Source organism: Pristiophorus japonicus, unplaced genomic scaffold (assembly GCF_044704955.1).
Source record: "Pristiophorus japonicus isolate sPriJap1 unplaced genomic scaffold, sPriJap1.hap1 HAP1_SCAFFOLD_29, whole genome shotgun sequence".
Classification (NCBI taxonomy): domain Eukaryota; kingdom Metazoa; phylum Chordata; class Chondrichthyes; family Pristiophoridae; genus Pristiophorus; species Pristiophorus japonicus.
The window spans coordinates 6,390,464-6,411,951 of record NW_027252668.1 but is presented as its reverse complement, the minus strand read 5'-3'; the positions used below and the strand labels follow the sequence as shown (position 1 = coordinate 6,411,951).

The window sequence follows — 21,488 nt, the reverse complement described above, 5'->3', positions numbered from 1 at the left end:
TCCCCCTAGCAGTAAGGACCTCATCTAACTCCTTTTTGAATATATTTAGTGAATTGGCCTCAACAACTTTCTGTGGTAGAGAATTCCACAGGTTCACCACTCTCTGGGTGAAGAAGTTCCTCCGCATCTCGGTCCTAAATGGCTTACCCCTTATCCTTAGACTGTGACCCCTGGTTCTGGACTTCCCCAACATTGGGAACATTCTTCCTGCATCTAACCTGTCTAACCCCGTCAGAATTTTATATGTTTCTATGAGGTCCCCTCTCATTCTTCTGAACTCCAGTGAATACAAGCCCAGTTGATCCAGTCTTTCTTGATAGGTCAGTCCCGCCATCCCGGGAATCAGTCTGGTGAACCTTCGCTGCACTCCCTCAATAGCAAGAATGTCCTTCCTCAGGTTAGGAGACCAAAACTGTACACAATACTCCAGGTGTGGCCTCACCAATGCCCTGTACAACTGTAGCAACACCTCCCTGCCCCTGTACTCAAATCCCCTTGCTATGAAGGCCAACATGCCATTTGCTTTCTTAACCGCCTGCTGCACCTGCATGCCAACCTTCAATGACTGATGTACCATGACACCCAGGTCTCTTTGCACCTCCCCTTTTCCTAATCTGTCACCATTCAGATAATAGTCTGTCTCTCTGTTTTTACCACCAAAGTGGATAACCTCACATTTATCCACATTATACTTCATCTGCCATGCATTTGCCCACTCACCTAACCTATCCAAGTCGCTCTGCAGCCTCACAGCATCCTCCTCGCAGCTCACACTGCCACCCAACTTAGTGTCATCCGCAAACTTGGAGATACTACACTCAATCCCCTCATCTAAATCATTAATGTACAGTGTAAACAGCTGGGGCCCCAGCACAGAACCCTGCGGTACCCCACTAGTCACTGCCTGCCATTCTGAAAAGTACCCATTTACTCCTACTCTTTGCTTCCTGTCTGACAACCAGTTCTCAATCCATGTCAGTACACTACCCCCAATCCCATGTGCTCTAACTTTGCACATCAATCTCTTGTGTGGGACCTTGTCGAACGCCTTCTGAAAGTCCAAATATACCACATCAACTGGTTCTCCCTTATCCACTCTACTGGAAACATCCTCAAAAAATTCCAGAAGATTTGTCAAGCATGATTTCCCTTTCACAAATCCATGCTGACTTGGACCTATCATGTCACCTCTTTCCAAATGCACTGCTATGACATCCTTAATAATTGATTCCATCATTTTACCCACTACCGATGTCAGGCTGACCGGTCTATAATTCCCTGTTTTCTCTCTCCCTCCTTTTTTAAAAAGTGGGGTTACATTGGCTACCCTCCACTCCATAGGAACTGATCCAGAGTCAATGGAATGTTGGAAAATGACTGTCAACGCATCCACTATTTCCAAGGCCACCTCCTTAAGTACTCTGGGATGCAGTCCATCAGGCCCTGGGGATTTATCGGCCTTCAATCCCATCAATTTCCCCAACACAATTTCCCGGCTAATAAGGATTTCCCTCAGTTCCTCCTCCTTACTAGACCCCCCGACCCCTTTTATAACCGGAAGGTTGTTCGTGTCCTCCTTCGTGAATACCGAACCAAAGTACTTGTTCAATTGGTCCGCCATTTCTTTGTTCCCCGTTATGACTTCCCCTGATTCTGACTGCAGGGGACCTACGTTTGTCTTTACTAACCTTTTTCTCTTTACATATCTATAGAAACTTTTGCAATCCGTCTTAATGTTCCCTGCAAGCTTCTTCTCATACTCCATTTTCCCTGCCCTAATCAAACCCTTTGTCCTCCTCTGCTGAGTTCTAAATTTCTCCCAGTCCCCAGGTTCGCTGCTATTTCTGGCCAATTTGTATGCCACTTCCTTGGCTTTAATACTATCCCTGATTTCCCTTGATAGCCACGGTTGAGCCACCTTCCCTTTTTTATTTCTATGCCAGACAGGAATGTACAATTGTTGTAGTTCATCCATGCGGTCTCTAAATGTCTGCCATTGCCCATCCACAGTCAACCCCTTAAGTATCATTCGCCAATCCATCTCAGCCAATTCACGCCTCATACCTTCAAAGTTAGCCTTCTTTAAGTTCTGGACCATGGTCTCTGAATTAACTGTTTCATTCTCCATCCTAATGCAGAATTCCACCATATTATGGTCACTCTTCCCCAAGGGGCCTCGCACAACGAGATTGCTAATTAATCCTTTCTCATTACATAACACCCAGTCTAAGATGGCCTCCCCCCTAGTTGGTTCCTCGACATATTGGTCTAAAAAACCATCCCTTATGCACTCCAGAAAATCCTCCTCCACCGTATTGCTTCCAGTTTGGTTAGCCCAATCTATGTGCATATTAAAGTCACCCATTATAACTGCTGCACCTTTATTGCATGCACCCCTAATTTCCTGTTTGATGCCCTCCCCAACATCACTACTACTGTTTGGAGGTCTGTACACAACTCCCACTAACGTTTTTTGCCCTTTGGTGTTCTGCAGCTCTACCCATATAGATTCCACATCATCCAAGCTAATGTCCTTCCTAACTATTGCCTTAATCTCCTCCTTAACCAGCAATGCTACCCCACCTCCTTTTCCTTTTATTCTATCCTTCCTGAATGTTGAATACCCCTGGATGTTGAGTTCCCAGCCCTGCTCATCCTGGAGCCACGTCTCCGTAATCCCAATCACATCATATTTGTTAACATCTATTTGCACAGTTAATTCATCCACCTTATTGCGGATACTCCTTGCATTAAGACACAAAGCCTTTAGGCTTGTTTTTTTAACACCCTCTGTCCTTTTAGAATTTTGCTGTACAATGGCCCTTTTTGTTCTTTGCCTTGGGTTTCTCTGCCCTCCACTTTTCCTCATCTCCTTTCTGTCTTTTGTTTTTGCCTCCTTTTTGTTTCCCTCTATCTCCCTGCATTGGTTCCCATCCCCCTGCCATATTAGTTTAACTCCTCCCCAACAGCACTAGCAAACACTCCCCCGAGGACATTGGTTCCGATTCTGCCCAGGTGCAGACCGTCCGGATTGTACTGGTCCCACCTCCCCCAGAACCGGTTCCAATGCCCCAGGAATTTGAATCCCTCCCTGCTGCACCATTGCTCAAGCCACGTATTCATCTGAGCTATCCTGCGATTCCTACTCTGACTAGCACGTGGCACTGGTAGCAATCCCGAGATTACTACTTTTGAGGTCCTACTTTTTAATTTAGCTCCTAGCTCCTTAAATTCATTTCGTAGGAACTCATCCCTTTTTTTACCTATGTCATTGGTACCAACGTGCACCACGACAACTGGCTGTTCTCCCTCCCTTTTTAGAATGTCCTCCACCCGCTCCGAGACATCCTTGACCCTTGCACCAGGGAGGCAACAAACCATCCTGGAGTCTCGGTTGCGGCCGCAGAAACGCCTATCTATTCCCCTTACAATTGAATCCCCTATCACTATCGCTCTTCCACTCTTTTTCCTGCCCTCCTGTGCAACAGAGCCAGCCACGGTGCCATGAACTTGGCTGCTGCTGCCCTCCCCTGATGAGTCATCCCCCTCAACAGTACTCAAAGCGGTGTATCTGTTTTGCAGGGGGATGACCACAGGGGACCCCTGCACTACCTTCCTTGCACTACTCTTCCTGCTGGTCTTCCATTCCCTCGCTGGCTGTGGACCCTTCTCCTGCAGTAAGACCAACTCGCTACACGTGATACTCACGTCATTCTCAGCATCGTGGATGCTCCAGAGTGAATCCACCTTCAGCTCCAACTCCGCAACGCGGACCGTCAGTAGCCGGAGGTGGACACACTTCCCGCACATGTAGTCGTCAGGGACACTGGTGTTGTCCCCGTGTTCCCACATGGTACAGGAGGAGCATATCACGTGACCGAGCTGTCCTGCCATGACTTAACCCTTAGATACACTTAAATTGCCGACAACAATGTTAAAAGTTACTGACTAATAAAGAAAAAGAAAAACTACTCACCAATCAGCAGCCAATCACTTACCACGTTGGCTGTGACGTCACCTTTTGATTTCCTTCTACTTCTTTTTTGCCTTCTCTCCCAGCTGGAGCTGCACCGCTACGCCTCTCTGGACTCCCGCCTCTCTCGACGCTCCCCGGACTGCTGAGCCTTTTATAGGCCGCTGCCTCTCTGGACTCCCGCCTCTCTCGACGCTCCCCGGACTGCTGAGCCTTTTACAGGCCGCTGCCTCTCTGGACTCCCGCCTCTCTGGACTCTCCCCGGACTGCTGAGCCTTTTATAGGCCGCTGCCTCTCTCGACGCTCCCCGGACTGCTGAGCCTTTTACAGGCCGCTGCCTCTCTGGACTCCCGCCTCTCTGAGGTCAACCAGCTCCCACATGCAACAACAGAAACACATCTAAAGAGTCCAAACTCTTTGAACCTATCTTGATAACCAAGATACTTTAGACTCGGAATTAGTGTAGTGACCCTCTTCTGCACCTTTTCCAGAGCCTCAATATCACCCACCATGTGAGGAGACCAAAATTGGACACAGTATTCCAAGTGCAGCCTGACTAAGGTGTTGTATCAGGACAAAACAGTAATCCTCGTCTTATACTCCATTGTCCTATGGATACACCCCAGCACCCTATTTGCTCTAACTATCGCTGCACAGCATTGCTCATGTACCTTTAAGGATGTATGCACTAGAATTCCCAAATCTCTTTCTATTTCCACCATCTTTAATGCCTTTCCCGAGAGGGTTTACGAATGTTGAGCATTTGCCCTGCCCACATGAACTTATCTAAGTTATACATCATTTTCCAGTCATGAGGCCAGACTCCCAACACTTTAAGATCTGCCTGAATCAGACGAGCCTCTTCCACAGTTCTAGCACTTGCACAGATCTTGGTATAATTTCCAAATTTGCAAACTGTGCCCCCAACCCCAAAATCCAGATCCTTAATATAATTAGTGAAAAGCAACAGTCCCAGCACTGATCCCTGCGGGGCACCACTGGTGACCAGTCTCCAAACAGATCCAAATCCATCTATAACTGCTCTTTACCTGCATCTTGCCAGCCAGATCTGAATCCAGCTCAATATATTTCCACTAATACCGGAGGCTCCCATCTTACAGAGAAGCTTCTTGTGTGGTACCTTGTCGAAAGCTTTTTGACAATGTCTACTGGGCTTCCCTCATCCACCAACTTTGTAACTTCTCAAAAAATACAATTAAAATTGTGAGACATGAACTCTTTTTTTTTAATGAAGCCATGTTGGGTTTCCCTAATATGTCCCTCCCTATCCAAGTATTCATATATTGCATCCCTTAATGATTCTTTCAAGCATCTTACCTATTGCTGATATTAAACTGATGGGCCTATAGTTACCCGGGTCTGCCTTGTCACAATTTTTTTTAATGGGGACTACCTTAGCCTCCTTCCAGTCTGTAGGAACCATTCCAGATTGCAGTGAGCTATTTAAAATACAGGCCAGGGGCTCGCACAGCACATGTCCCATCTCCCGGAGGACCCTCGGGTGGGTATTATCCGGCCCTGCTGCTCAATCTATTTTCAAGTTCTTAATTTTTTCTAAAACAATCTGGTTATATAAGTTAATGTTACTGATAAAACTAGTATTATTAAATTCTAATATTTGAGCATGATCTTCAAGGGTGAAGACTGATGCAAAGTACTCATTTAATATTTCCACCATACTCAGTGAGTCCTTTGTAACCTGTCCTTGAACACCCTTCAGTGGCCCAAAACAGTCTTTGATAGTTCTCTGACTCTTCACATAACTCAAAAAGCTCTTCCCATGACAGCCACAGTTGTCCACAATCCTTTTTCCCATTAGCCTTTTTGCTGATCGAATAGCAACCTTCGTTTTCTTTAATTGTTCCTTGTATTCACTCTATTTATTTGAGTGTTAAATGATTTAATTTATAGAGACATTTCTGTTTATATCTGATTTGTCTTTGTACAGAGCCAGTCGGCCACCTTGGCTTTTTCTCACCACATGTCTATCTTTTGATTTTGTCGACATGTTGGTTTTCAACATTTTTAATCGTATTCTTAAAAACTTTCCATTTATATTCAACATCGGTCGCATCAGCACCGAGGGGGGTTGGCCAATTTACCTGTTGCAAGTCCTCTGCCATTTTGGAGAAGTTTGCCCGTCTGAAATGTGGTGCGAGTCGCAGGTTCTCAGTCCCTTTGGTTCTCCCGGCCAATTGGGAGCGTATAATGTGATCAGTGTTGCCCAGATGTTCCCCCACACCAGGTCAGGCTCACTACTAAACACCAGATCCAATATATAACTTTCCCCAGTTACTTCATTAACATGTTGAGTCAGGAAACAGTCCTGTATATTGTCAATAAATCTTTCAGCTGCACTTCCCCCAACAGCAGGTAAAGCAGCGTGCCCCTGAATGTCAGGGCAATAACAATGAGCTTCCCTCAGGTTAATTCTCTCTCTGTCCCCCCACACAAGCTGCCTGACCGGCTGAGTGTTTCCAGCACCTTCTGTCTTTATTCTCTCAGATTGCAGCATTCCCGCTGCAGAGCTCAGGGGCTGTGTGGGCGGGGCCCTGACGTCACACACGGCGGGCGGGGCCACGTCCCGCGCGCTGCCGGGCTCGCGGAGTGACAGTTCAACTGCCCCGGGTTCAAATCAGGAGCCACGTGACCCCGCGTGGTTCCTTCTGCAGTCCTCTGGGCGGGGCTCTGTGGTGGAGCGGAACTGGGATTGGTGCAAGGGGCTGTCAATCTCCTGTGTGCAGCCAGGGTTACCGGGGCCGCGCTCTGTCACTGGGGGAACTGGGCTCACGGACTGAGAGCGGGCGGCTCAGCCCGAGAGCTGAACAAACACCGGGAGGGACTTTAAAGTGTAACAGTGTCGCTTTGTAACTGTGCACAGAAAATGGCGCATTGCCATCTACATGAGGGAAAATGCGGAAGTGTCAGATCTGATGTTTGCTGTCACACAGGGCGGGACTTTAAAGTTTAAATTAAAGTGTTTGTAAGTGAGCACAGAAACCGAGGTTAGATTACTGTCATCGTCAGGTCCCGGGGAATGTGCTGACCCGGGGCACAATATTCAACCTGTTCATCATAAAGAGAAGGGTCCCGGCCTGGAGAGTGGTGTGGGTCAGTCTGCAGTTTGGAGATAACATGGCGTGTTTCCGCCCATGAGAATCTGTATCAATGTAGCTACTAACTTTATATGTATTATCCGTACTAATTTCAAATGTATTAACTCTTTATAAAATGGCCGCTCATGGTTATCGCTGACCCATCAGATCTCACTATAGGGGAAAACAATGAGTAACTTGTTTTTGTGAAACAACCTTGAGGAACCATCTGATAATAATGGGAATGTAGCAACAGATGTAGGGGCCAAACTGTAGGAATACCCAGAGAAGCAGACTGTGCCTTCCTTGCCTGCAAAACAAAGATAAGCTGGAGATGACTTAATCTTCACTCATGATTCGGGAATTGTTTACTTCACTGTGTAAATGACTAATTTAGCTTGTATCTATGCTACGGTAGTTGATGTGATAGGACAATGAAAAGGGGCTGTACCGATCATGAACTGTATAACTGTCTTGTTTTTGTAATTATTTTTGCTTGCTCTGGTGGATTCGACAGACTCATGGAGTCAGTGCCCCTTTATCAGAGCAAGACTTCATCAATGAAGCCTGAATAAAGTTAGTCTGAACTAAACTTTAAAGTTTTCGAGTCAGTGTATTCGCTGAAACAGATTGAGGGAAAAGAATCCGTATCAACAATTGGTGTCAGAAGTGGGAGGTCAACGGACAACCGCCGGGAACTTGCGAACTATGAGCCAGACTAGCCTCGGACGAGACGGGAGGAAAATGGCCACCAGAGTGAGTACCTTTTAAATACCACCTCGGTTTCCTCCAGTCCAAAAGTCTGAAGAAAGTTTTGCTGCTCGCTGGTTCTCAGGTAGCATCTGAACGAGATCCAGGTCAATCTGGCGAATATCTTTTAAACTTAGGAAATAAGTGTCCAAGTCAGGTACGACGTCGACCTTGTATATCACTTGGCCCGTCTAGGCGCTGATTGGACTTAAACGGACTAATTGGGATATGATTACCGCGGGGCGATGTGAGAGGGATTGTGTAAAGTTAACTTGTACTTATGCCAGGTATGGTGTCGACCTTATATATCACTTGGCCCACCTAGGCTCAGGATAAGATAAACTACATTTTTACCGTGAGGCGACGCGAGAATGGGCAATCACTTAGACAGTACTACGGATGCAGGCAGCCCGCTACAGAAGTTATGCGAAGATTTCCCCGAGAAGACTGAGCAATTTAGACAGTTATCTGGAGCCTTGAACAAATTATTCGGAAATGATCACTGGCCCCTAGGAGGCACTAAGAGTGTAGAGGTGGCAAAAAGGGCACAGGAATTAATTTGGAAAAAGGGACGAAGAAAAAGGGATAAAAGCTTAATTGCCACATGGAGACAATATTGTCAAAAACTAAAAGATGAATCACTTCTGTCAAGTTGGCAGGAAAACGCCACGAAGTTAGGATTCTCATTAATGGAAGGAGGACATGTTAAACCCCTAGATGTATTAAAGAAAGAATGCGCGCGCGAAAAACGTACCAAGAGCTCCACTCGGACCTCTGAAAAGGGTATTGATAGACTACGTAGTCAGATGGTTGGCCTTACATTGACTGAGGCGGAAGATGAGATAGAAGAGTGGCCGCTCACGTGACATCCCACTGCTCCGGTGCCCCATGGTCCCGTTGAACCTCCATCATATAATCGAATATACCCAGCCATTCCGACGGCTACAGGCAATGTTCCACCAGCCGTAAATCCCCAAGCCTTAGATCACGTTCTGCCCTCAGCTCTACCACCACCCTCGCCACCACCGGTGCCTGTTGATACACCATCAAACGTAACACCAGTGGGTCCCCAGACGGTCCCTACAGTCTTCCCTCTGCCAGCTACACACCCTGTATTAGTATCAGTCTCGACTACCTCGCCCGGACTTGTCCCTGCCACTCAACAATCCTTTACGCTGGCAGGTCTCCAACCTAGCGTTTCGACTTCCTCCGCACCCTTTGTTAATTTAGGTCCAACCTTTCAGTCAGATCCTACCTGGATCCCTCCGACTTTTGTGGACCCAGTCGCTACTTGAACCAGGTCGCAAATGAAAAAGAAGGATAAGAAGTCCCTCACTCCAGCTGCTAGGAAGACGCCGAAACATGGAGCTAGACGAAAACCATCGCTACAGTCGCGTGCCTTCCAGGGCTCAACCCGTCACCCTGATTCTGAGAGCTCAAGTGACTCCGACTTGGGCTCCCCTTCCCTATCAGACTCGGAATCTGAGTCTGACACTGATTGTGCCAACCAGCAAAAAAGGCGCCTACGACAGTTCCCGGTAAGAGACATGCCGAACCCTGATCCTGTCGCTGCTGTCGCTAACCCGACGATTCAAGTATACATGCCTTGGAAGCCCAACGAGATTGTGGCTATATTGACCGGAATGCCGGACCAGAAAAGGGAACCTGTCAAGTTCGTGGACTTTCTCCGGACCACGATAGCCGTCTATAATGCCGATTCTCGGGATCTATGGTCCCTTGTCCATCAAACCCTGAGCCCGATTAAGCACGCCCGGTTCCTGACTCATTTAAATGTTGCCGACCATGCAGCCTTACAAGCGCAGCATAACAATGATGGAGCCCGTCAAGGGGCCATTTTCGCTGCACTGGATACTGCCCTTCAGAAGCCTATTAGCATGGCAAATGTTTTAGAGACAAAGCCTAAGCGAGATGAGAATGCAGATGAATTCCTGGAAAGATTCGTTGAAATTTATGGAGGCCAGTCGGGAGATAATGCCTTCCGGGCAGGATGAAATTCACTATTCTGCTCCAGTGCTTGCCTCATTCGATTGCTCACACCATCCGGACCAATAATATGAATTGGGCAGATAATAATAAGGCCCAAATGGAAAGAGCAGTGAAGTATTATTGGCAAGAAAGAAAGGGAGAAGGAGGTAATGCGCCCCCAACTAGAGTCAAAACCGAATTTGTAACGAAGAAGGAGGAGTTCCCCAGGCTGCGGGACCAAAACCTGACCCGAAAGGATACCAGATGGAGCCTCAGTATTGTGTGCCGGACTGGGTGGATAATTAAGTCTGTGGCTATATTGAACATCCAAATGGTCCAGGCCCTGCAAATTATGGACCGCCCTATTGTCCCCGACCAGGCATAGCAAAGGGAGGCAGACTGAATCAGGGAGCATGCTTTAATTGTGCACAAGAGGGACATTGGAGCAGAGAGTGTCCCTCCCGCCGACCAGGAAGAAGACAACAGGGAGGGAGAGGAGGATGGCAAGGGGGAAGAGGACGGGGATCCTACACTAACTTCTCCCAGACAAACCCCTTCGCCCAACCGCAACCCCAGCATCAGTATTGACTACGTAGCTTGATTGTACAGGGACCCTCATCGGACGAGGAGCCGATGATATCATTAAAGATTCAAAATGAGTGGCAACCCTTTCTAATAGATACAGAAGCCTCCATGTCCTCTCTACAGTCGAAGTTTAAACTCCCTACCTCCAGCGAGACTCGGGGACTGTCGGGGTTCCTGGGACAAGTCTCTACATTCCCTGTGTCAGAACCAGTTAAAGTAGTTTACAAGGAAGAATCTGTGGATCATTGATTTGTCATTACAACTAATCTGGACTGTAACTTGATGGCTAGGGACCTTCTCTGTAAATTCCAGCTCCATCTAGAATGCGGAGGCGAAGGTATTATTGTAAGACCCGGGACTTTCAAACGGCAATGTTACACCACTCGGACCCCTCAATGGTGATCCCTAGACTTGCCTCAAGAGCCTTATCATGTGACCTTGGCATCCGACCCTAGTGGTACTAACCAGAAACTCTGAGACTTTTATCGGGATCACGAGGGGGAGAAATGGGAGATCCAGCTGCGAGCCACAGTGACCGGTCTGGAGGGCAAAGCAGATTTCGTTGAGATGTGTATGACCCTGTGGAGACAACCTCCGACCATGGCACCGCGTGTCACTCGTGAAGTATTACCTCCCCACCATGCTAAAGATTTAGGAATTATTGTGCGTCAAGCCATAGACGAGGCCGACCCTACTAGTCCAGACTTGCAGATTGTGGGACATGGCCGGATGATCCAGTTTCACAGGGACCTCAAGAAGGTCCTGACAACACTACACCACCATACCAGCGCCAACGTACCTGACTATGTGGACCTCCACATGTGGGCGGAAAGCTCCACCCAATGGGTTATACTCCAATCGCCCCAATTGAGATCCTAGTACAAGGTGATGTGGATTTGCCCTCCATTCGTCAATACCCACTGAAACCACAGGCAATACCAAGTATTCATAAATTGATCAAGGGCCTCGTGGAACAGGGGATTTTGGTTCAATGTCACTCCCCGTGTAATACACCGATATTGGCAGTCCCTAAGCCAGGCAAACCAAACCAGTTCCGCTTGGTCCAGGACCTTCGAGCCATTAATGCCATCATCCAGCCCCTACACGCCCTGGTTCCCAACCCAGCACAAATACTGTCGTTGATCCCGGCAAACGCCAAGGTCTTCGCAATGGTGAACCTTCTACACGCCTTCTTCGCCTTGCCATTGGCCCAGACAAGTCAGTATCTCTTTGCCTTTACCTACCAAGGTCAGCAGTACACATGGACCAGGCTACCTCAAGGATTCATTCACTCTCCAACACTATTTTCAAGATGTCTGCAGGAGCAACTACAGTCTCTGACTCTGACTAAAGGATCCACCTTGATCCAATATGTGGACGATTTATTGGTAGCTAGCACAGACGAACCAAGCAATCGGGAAGATTCCAACCAGTTGCTGAATCACTTGTCTCCCTGGGATACATAGTCTCCCCATCGAAGGTCAAGATTGGCCAGTCCCAAGTTAAATTTCATGGGATTATTCTGTCAGGGACCCATCGAGCCCTGGAGGCTAGCCGAGTTGAACCCATCTGCCAATTTCCGGTCCCTAGTACCACCAAACAGATGCGACAATGGTTGGGAATGATCAATTACTGTAGATCCTGGATACCTAACGTTGCCCTGATGACTAAGCACCTCACCCCCTATACCACTAAGGAAGGCATATTTTAAATAGAAGCTGCGGACATCCAAGCCTTTAAGGAATTAAAGATGGCTCTGCTACAGGCCCCAGCCTTGGGCCGACCTTTATATGACTGGCCATTCCAGCTGTATTGTACAATCTTGAAAGACTGTGCTACCGCTGTCCTAACTCAGAAACATGGGGATAAGCTTCGGCCTGTTGCCTACTATTCTTCCAAAATAGATCCTGTTGCTTTGGGACACCCTGTGGGTACCCAAATTTTGACTGCTACATATAATAGTCTCCAATCCACTGCCAACCTGACCCTCCAGCAAGATATTGTTGTGTATACCTCTGACTCTGTGGCTGCACTTCTGGGCCAACTACAGACCCAGCATCTTACTATGGCCAGACAAAGTCGATATGAGATTTACCTACTAAATAATCCTAAGTTGACATTTAGGCACTGCACGGCTATTAATCCAGCCTGTTTCCTTACCGAACCACCCCAAGACGAAGAGCAACCAAGTCACGACTGTTTATCCTTAATCCAAGAGAGCACCTCTGTTAGGGAGGATTTAGTTGACGCACCAATGGCGGACCCTGACTGTGTTATGTGTGTGGATGGAAGCTCCTCCTTTGACCCAGAGGGTGGGCGAATTTCGGGATACGCCATAGTAAACCAGAAAAATCAGGTCCTGGAATCTGCCGCCTTTGAGACTGCCTATTCCGCCCAACAGGCTGAACTGTTCGCCCTCACTCGAGCCTGTATTCCAGCAAAGGACCTCAAGGTCAATATCTATACCGACCCTAGGTATGCCTTTGGGGTAGCCCATGACTTTGGGCAACTGTGGAAAAATAGGGGATTCCTGACCTCAAACGGAAAGGAGATATCCCATAGGCAACTAGTATCAGACTTGTTGCAGGCCCTCATGCTCCCCAAGCATATTGCCGTCGTTAAATGCACTGTCCACACTACCGGAAAGTCCCCGGTTGACATAAGGAACCGCTGTGCTGACAGAGAAGCCAAGCAGGCCTCTCGTGGACAACAAATGGCGGTGCCTAGAATGATGAGTCAGACTAAAAACCTTGCAAAGGATAAGTCAGCCTCGGAAAAACCAATGCCAACCATCCAAGATGTCATTGAAGCACAGGAGGATGCTCCTGAAAAAGATAAACTGTTGTGGAAAGATTATGGATGTACTTATGACAATGTTTCTAAACTCTGGACCACTCCCGCGGAACAGACTTGCATGTCTGACGAGTTGGCCCGATGGGTTATTGAATGTATGCACTTTGCTACTCATTGTGGAGCAAGGACAACAATTGACACGCTTTTGACCACTTGGTGGCACCCTAGACTCCAGGCACTGGCCCAGAACATCAGTAGTCGCTGCCTTGTTAGCCAACAGCATAATCCGGGGAAAGGAGTCCCCTGTGATTGGGGTAAGACGCCCCTACCAGAAGGTCCCTTTGAGACCTTGCAGTTGGACTACATTGAGTTGCAAAGAGTTCAGTGTTACAAATATGTGTTAGTAATAGTAGATGTGTTTAGCAAATGGATCGAGACTTACCCTACCCTGGACAATAAGGCTCAAACTGTTGTTAAGGTGTTAATGAGGGAAATCGTTCCTAGATATGGTATCCCAGCTCGACTGAGTTCCGATAATGGCCCTTACTTTATTGGCCAAGTTAACAAGGAATTCTGTTCCCAGATGCGCATATACCAGCAGCTGCATTGTGCCTACCGACCCCAAGCTGCGGGACTAGTTGAACGTGCTAATCAAACTCTTAAAACCAAGCTTGCAAAACTGGTAGCATCAACTGGACTCAATTGGCTCAAACTCCTTCCCATAGCCCTATTCCAGATCCGAACTACCCCCGCCGGGAAGGCTAGACTGACCCCTGCTGAGGTCATTTATGGTAGGCCCCTTAGGACCCCATGGAATCAGAATGTCCCCTCCACTGTCCAATTCCACCATATTGACTGAGGAAATGACTACCTATGTTCTTGCCTTGACTCAGGCTCTGCGAATAGCCCACAACCAGGTCCGAGATGCTCACCTCGACCTCCCAGTTTTACCTGAATCGTCTCTCGTGGCACCAGGAAAGTGTGTCCTGATTAAGAAATGGATTCAGAAGGGATTGGAACCTCGATGGGAGGGGCCTTTTCAGGTGTTGCTTACCATCCCCACCGCCACCAAGGTCGAAGGAAGAAGCGCCTGGGTTCACCTGCATCACTGTAAGCTTATCACTCCCTAATAATCAAAGTCTATCAGCCTTTCTAACCATTCTTTCTGTTCCAGACTTCCTCTTCTCCATAGCGGAATAAGGACCTTCTTCAAGGCATTCCGATTGGCAGAGTGAATCCCGAGGAAGACAGTTTGGATCCACGCCCAGCATGATAGATGAGCATTTGTACCGACAATAGACTAAAGAGGATCAGGAGCGGGAATGCGAACGGCTAAACGCAATACTCCTGGATTAGCCACCAGAGTTATCATGAAATGATAAAAGGGGGGAATGAGAATCTGTATCAATGTAGTTACCAACTTTATATGTATTATCCGTACTAATTTCAAATGTATTCACTCTTTCTAAAATGGTCGCTCATGGTTATTGCTGACTCTTCAGATCTCACTATCGGGGAGAACAATGAGTGACTGTTTTTGTGAAACAACCTTGAGGAACCGTCTGTTCATGGGAATGTAGCAACAGATGTAGGAGCTAAACTGTGGGAATACCCAGAGAAGCAGAACTGTGTCTTCCTTGCCTGCAAAACAAAGATAAGCTGGAGATGACTTAATCTTCACTCATGATTAGGGAATTGCTTGCTTTACTGTGTATGACTGGTTTATCTTGTATCTATGCCACGATAGTTGATGTGATAGGACAATGAAAAGGGGTGGTACCGATCAAGAACTGTATAACTATAAAGGTATGTAATGATTTTTTTGCCTGCTCTGATGGATTCGACATACTCATGGAGTCAGTGCCCCTTTATCAGAGCAAGACACTTCATCGATGAAGTTTGAATAAAGTTAGTCTGAACTAAACTTTAAAGTGTTCGAGTCAGTGTATTCGCTGAAATAGATTGAGGGAAAAGAATCCATATCAACACACCGGTAATGTTAGAGAAGGGTTACCAGCAGTAATGTTAGAGTAGGGACACCACAAGTAATGTTAGAGTAGGGTCACCACCCATAATGTTAGTGTAGGGTCACCGCCAGTAATGTTAGACTAGGGTCACCACCAGTAATGTTACAGTCGAGTCAGGAAGGCAAGTAGCATGTTGGCCTTTGGATGAAAGGGATGTCATGAGGAGACATTGAGTAGATTTTGCATATACTCTCTGGAGTTGATAAGAATGTGAGGTACTCTTATTTGAACATATACAATTCTGAGGGCAGTATACAGGATAGATACACATAGATTGTTTCCCCTGGCATCAAGAGTCTAGAACGTGGGAACATGATCTCAGGATAAGGTGTCCGTGTTTTAAGACTGAGATGAAGAGGAATTTCTTCACTCAGAGGTTATGAACTTTTGAAATTCTCTGCCCCAAAGGGCTGTGGGTTCTCAGTCGGTGAGTATATTCACGGCCGCGGTACATAACATCTTGGACTCCAGGGGAATCGAGAGATATGGTGATTGGTCGGGAAAGTGTTTTTGAGGTTGAAGACCATCCATGATCTTATTGAATGGAGCCGGCTCAAGCTGCCGTAAGGCCTACTCTGCTCCTAATTCATATGTTCTTATCTCGGGTAGCATTACTATCAGAAATATTAATGTGCCATTATTACCAGAAATGTTAATGTATAGTCATCACCAATAATGTAAGAACAGGGTTACCACCAGAGATGTTAGAATGACTGACAACCAGTAAGCATAGATTAGACTCACCATCAGTAAATTTACAGTTCGCTCAGCACAAGTAATGATAGATTAATGTCACCACCAATGACATTAGAATAAAGTCACCAGCAGCAATGTTAGTATGCTGTCACTAACAGTAATATTAGAGTACAGTCGTCACCAGTAATGTAGGATAACTACCAGCATTCTAGAGTAGAGTCCTCAAAACCCATGTCAGTGTACGGCCATCACAAATAATGTTAGAGTTGGGCGTTCACCAGCAAACTTACAATCGGATTATTCCAGTAATGTTACATTAAGGCCATACCAGTAATGCTGGCTTAGAGGCACCACCATTAATGTTCGAGTAAAGTCATCACCATTAATGTTCGAGTAGTGTCACCTCCAGTAACGTTAGTGTAATGTCACCACCAGTAATGTTAGTGTAGTGTCACCACCAGTAATGTTAGAGTAGGGTCACCACCAGTAATGTTAGAGTAGGGTCACCACCAATAAGGTTCGAGTAGGGTCACCACCAGTAATGTTAAGAAGGGTCACCACCAGTCATGTTAGAGTAGGGTCACCACCAGTCATGTTAGAGTTGGGTCACCACCAGTAATGTTAGAAAAGGGTCACCACCAGTAATGTTAGAGTAGGGTCACCGCCAGTAATGTTATAGTAATCACCACCAGTAATATTATAGAGTCACCAGCAGTAATGTTAGGAGAGGGTCAACACCAGTAATATTTGAATGTAATCACAACCAGTAACGTTAGACTAGGATAAAAACAATATTGGAATATGATCATCTGCATGAATGTCAGAGTAGTTTCATCACCTGTAATGCAAGCGATGAATCATCGCCTGTAATGAGAGAGAGGAGTCATCACCAGTTGTCATTACAGTAAAAATTAATGAAAATTATGCAGTTTTTTGAATGAAGCTTCAGGGCCCTTGTGCAGTGCACTTTCCCCCTGCGATTACTTTCCGTACAATGTTTCTATGGCGGCGGGGGGGCACACTTGTTTGTTAAGTGACTGTAGATAACGCCACTTATTTTGTAATCTGTTTTTCTGACCAGGGCAAGGATTATTATATAAAGGGGTGAATTTATGGATTTCAGGTGCATTCCAGTCAGAACCATAAAGCTGGACGGGATTCGCACACTCTTCTAAAAGAAAATGGAGCGGCCTACAATTCTACAGATAAAGGACATTTACTACCCTGTTCTCGCTGCATTTGGCGCCCCCGGTAAGTCACTGTACCCCGTTGTCTAACAGTTGTTGACGCTCTCAGTGTTAATGATTATGTAACAGATTCCGGGAAGGTTCTCATTGCAGAGTCATTTATCTACCGGGATAAGTTGGCGAATATCCGCGGGAATCTTAACAGTTGGCTCGATCAGTGAGGCGCTGTCCTGGTCAGTAGATCCTGGGCAACAAGAGCTCAACTTTCCTCCCTGTGCTGAGGGAGAGCGAGGCTGATTCCCCGGTCCCTGCAACAGTCCATAGATCACTGAAAAATGTGTTTCTTAGTCCCCCTGGTAACCATTTCATCTGTGCCCTTGATCCCTGCCTACTTTAGGCTGATAATTGCTCGGAGTGCTGCCACCTCCACCCGTCAAATGACTGTGAAATATATTTGGAGCATCCATTGGCGCTCAGGGAGCTGCTGCCCTCCCCTCGGCTGCACAGAACCTGCGCTTCTCCACTAGCCCCCGCTCTCTTACCGAGCAGCTCCCTCTGGATGATTATAAATAAAAACAGCGCAGAGTTTCCACCCAAATGTAATGTTTGTGTCGCAGCTGAATGTTTTATTTGCAATCATATGTTTCCAGCAATTGCTTGTAAATGATATGTAATACAGCTGACATCTGATGGCGCTCCCGAGATTTCCCTCGCTAATTAAACCGCGTAAATTAAATGTAAAATTCCATCCATTGCTCCATGGGGCCGCTGTAATAACTTATACAATTGGCTGGGTGCATCACATGGTATCCGCCTCATGAATTCAGCGCTCAGCAATGCAACCTCATTTGTGCTTGGATGTATATGAGGGCATCCGTTTGCTTGCTGAATGTGAAAATAATCAAGTTATAGAACCATCCAAGGGACTTTTATCTGTAACTGCACCGTCCCTGCCAGGTACGGCGGCTTGACCTGTGCCGCACCGTTAAAGTGTGAATGGCACCTCCATAGATTTCTAAAGAAAGGTTTCGACATTAACGAGCAAGCAGTTAGGAAGGCAAATGGTATGTTGGCCTTCATTGCAAGAACATTTGAGTACAGGAGCAAGGATGTCTTAGTACAGTTATAGAGGGCCTTGGTGAGACCGCAGCTGGAGTATTGTGTGCAGTTTTGGTCTCCTTACCTAAGAAAGGATATACTTGCCATAGAGGGAGTACACCGAAGGTTCACCAGACTGATTCCTGGGATGGCAGGACTGTCGTATGAGGAGAGATTGGGTCGACTGGGCCTGTATTCACTAGAGTTTAGAAGAATGAGAGGGGATCTCATTGAAACGTATAAAATTCTGATGGGGTTGGACAGACTAGATGCGGGGAGGATGCTTCCCCTGGCTGGAAAGTCTAGAACAAGGGTTCACAGTCTCAGGATACGGGGTAGGAAATTTAGGACTGAGATGAGGAGACATTTTTTCACTCAGAGGGTGGTGAACCTGTGGATTTCTCTACCATAGAAGGCTGTGAAGGTCAAGTCACTGAATATATTTAAGAGGGAGATCGATAAATTACTAGAAACAAAAGACATCAAGAGGCATGGAGAAAAAAGCGGGAATAAGGTATTAAGATAGAGGATCAGCCATGATGATAATGAATGGTGGTGTAGACTCGAAGGGCCGAATGGCCTACTACTACTCCTATTTTCTATGTTTCTAAACGTTAACTTTGTTTCCCTCTCCACAGATGATGCCTGTCCTGCTGAGTATTTACAGCGTGTTATGTTTATATGAGTGGATATAGTGTCAGTGGTGATAGCGATGGACATTCAATCGGGATAGATGTATCAGGGGCGGCTGCTCCGAGATCACCTGATTTACTCGGTGGCTCCAAGTCATAGTTCCCCTCCGTTGGGTCATCAATGTCAGGTTGTCGGTGGTGTTGTGGGTCTCTATCCATTACCATTGCCCATACTGAATACTAGCGACCCTCACAACATGCACTGCACACACCACCTTGACAAGGTCTGAATGAAGTATGCTGGAAGGGTGGGGGAGTCTCATTCCCTCAATATTGAGTGTTTAATGATTACTTACATTTGAAAAAGTATATCGTCAATGCTCGCCTGTATTATAAATGCATCCGTGTGCTTAACCCTCTGTAGGAACTCATAAGAACATAAGAAATAGGAACAGGAGTAGGCTATATGGCCCCTTGAGCCTGCTCCGCTATTCAATAAGGTCATGGCTGATCTGATCATTGACTCAGCTCCACTTCCCACCCACTCTCCATAACCCCGTATCCCCTTATCATTTAAGAAACTGTCTATTTCTGTCATAATTTTATTCAATGTCCCAGCTTCCACAGCTCTCTGAGGCATCGAATTCCACAGATCCACAACCCTCTGAGAGAAGAGATTTCTCCTCATCTCTGTTTTAAATGGGCGGCCCCTTATTCTAAGATCGTGCCCTCTAGTTCTAGTCTCTCTATCAGTGGAAACATCCTCTCTGATCCACCTTGTCAAGCCCCCTCATAATCTTATACGTTTCATGAAGATCACCTCTCATTCTTCTGAATTCCAATGAGTAAAGGCGCAACCTACTCAACCTTTCCTCATAAGTCAACCCCCTCATCCCCGGAATCAACCAAGTTAACCTTCTCTGAACTGCCTCCAAAGCAACTATACCCTTTCATAATTATGGAAACCAAAACTGCACACAGTATTCCAGGTGTGGCCTCACCAATAACTTATATAGCTGTAGCAAGATTTCCCTGTTTTTATACTCCATCCCCTTTGCAATAAAGGCCAAGATACCATTGCCCTTCCTGATCACTTGCTGTACCTGCATACTATCCTTTTGTGTTTCATGCACAAGTACCCCCAGGTCCCGCTGTACTGCGGCACTTTGGAATCTTTATCCATTTAAATAATAACTTGCTCTTTGATTTTTTCCTGCCAAAGTGCATGACCTCACACTTTCCAACATTATACTCCATCTGTCAAATGTTTGCCCACTCACTTAGCCTATCTATGTCCTTTTGCAGATTTTTTGTGTCCTCCTCACACATTGCTTTTCCTCAGCAAAATTGGCTACGTTACACTCGGTCCCTTCTTCCAAGTCGATAATATAGATTGTAAATAGTTGGGGTCCCAGCACTGATCCCTGCGGCACCCCACTTGTTACTGATTTGCAACCAGAGAATGAGCCATTTATCCCAACTCTCTGTTCTCTGTTAGTTAGCCAATCCTCTATCCATGCTATTATCCCCAACCTAGTGAACTTTTATCTTGTGCAGTAACCTTTTATGTGGCACCTTGTCAAATGCCTTCTGGAAGTCCAAATACACCACATCCACTAGTTCCACCTTATCCACCCTGTTTGTTACATCCTCAAAGAACTCCAGAAAATTTGTCAAACATGACTTCCCCTTCATAAATCCATGCTGACTCTGCCTGACCGAATTTTGCTTTTCCAAATGTCCTGCTACTGCTTCTTTCATAATGGACTCCAACATTTTCCCAACCACAGATGTTAGGCTAACTGGTCTATAGTTTCCTGCTTTTTGTCTGCCTCCTTTTTTTAAATAGGGGTGTTACATTTGCAGCTTTCCAATCTGCTGGGACCTCCCCAGAATCCAGGGAATTTTGGTAAATTACAATCAATGCATCCACAATCCCTGCCGCTACTTCTCTTAAGACCCTAGGATGCAAGCCATCAGTTCATTGCCCCACAATATGCTGTGAGATTTATCCAACTCTCCCCATTAATTACTCTTGACTGTTCCTCTTACAGCGAACCTATTGACGATGGTGATTCTCTACAGAGGAAAATGCGGCCTTTCCAAATGTATATCTGTCTACATGGTGGCCATGGCAACAGCAGATCTACTGGTGATGACAGTCAATGTAATCGTATACCACATATTCAGTAAACAATTTCCACTTTCATTCCTGTCTTACACTGCCGTTTGTAAGGTCATGATGTACATGTCTTGTACCAACCTGGATATGTCGGTGTGGTTTACCGTCTCCTTCACATTTGACCGATTTGTAGCTATATGTTGTCAGAAGTTTAAAACCAAGTATTGCACAGTGAGAACTGCGGCCGCCAGTGTAACAATGGTATCTGTTCTGGTTTATTTAGACAACATCCCCTATTGGTTTGCATTTGAACACAAACGAATAATCAACAATGTTCCCTGGGGTTTCCTCCCCAGTCCGGCCTTTTTTTCATCGCCTGCAGGTGTAGCCTACTTCTGCTTGCAAAGTACTTTATCTACTTATCTTCCTTTTGCTTTGATATAACTTTTTAATTGTTTAACCGTCAGACGTATTTTGTGGCCAGCAGAAGCCGCAGGGGACTCCGGGGTCACAACAGTGAGAA

The 21,488-nt window shown here is 46.3% G+C and overlaps 2 protein-coding genes across 3 annotated transcripts in view; both read right to left on the bottom strand.

Annotated features, from left to right (window-relative positions):
• LOC139248256 (integrin alpha-X-like) overlaps positions 1 to 6,345 on the bottom strand; it is a 230,761-nt gene extending 224,416 nt beyond the window's left edge. The window contains exon 1 of one of the 2 annotated variants that reach the window (XM_070872018.1): positions 6,097 to 6,345. In XM_070872018.1, coding sequence (XP_070728119.1) covers positions 6,097 to 6,117 — 21 coding nt within the window. In that variant the 5' untranslated portion in view covers positions 6,118 to 6,345. The remainder of the gene's footprint in view (positions 1 to 6,096) is intronic. The other variant, XM_070872014.1, reaches the window with a different exon arrangement.
• The window catches only part of LOC139248263 (zinc finger protein 551-like), a 359,795-nt gene that overhangs the window by 117,236 nt on the left and 221,071 nt on the right, over positions 1 to 21,488 (bottom strand). The window lies entirely within an intron of this gene.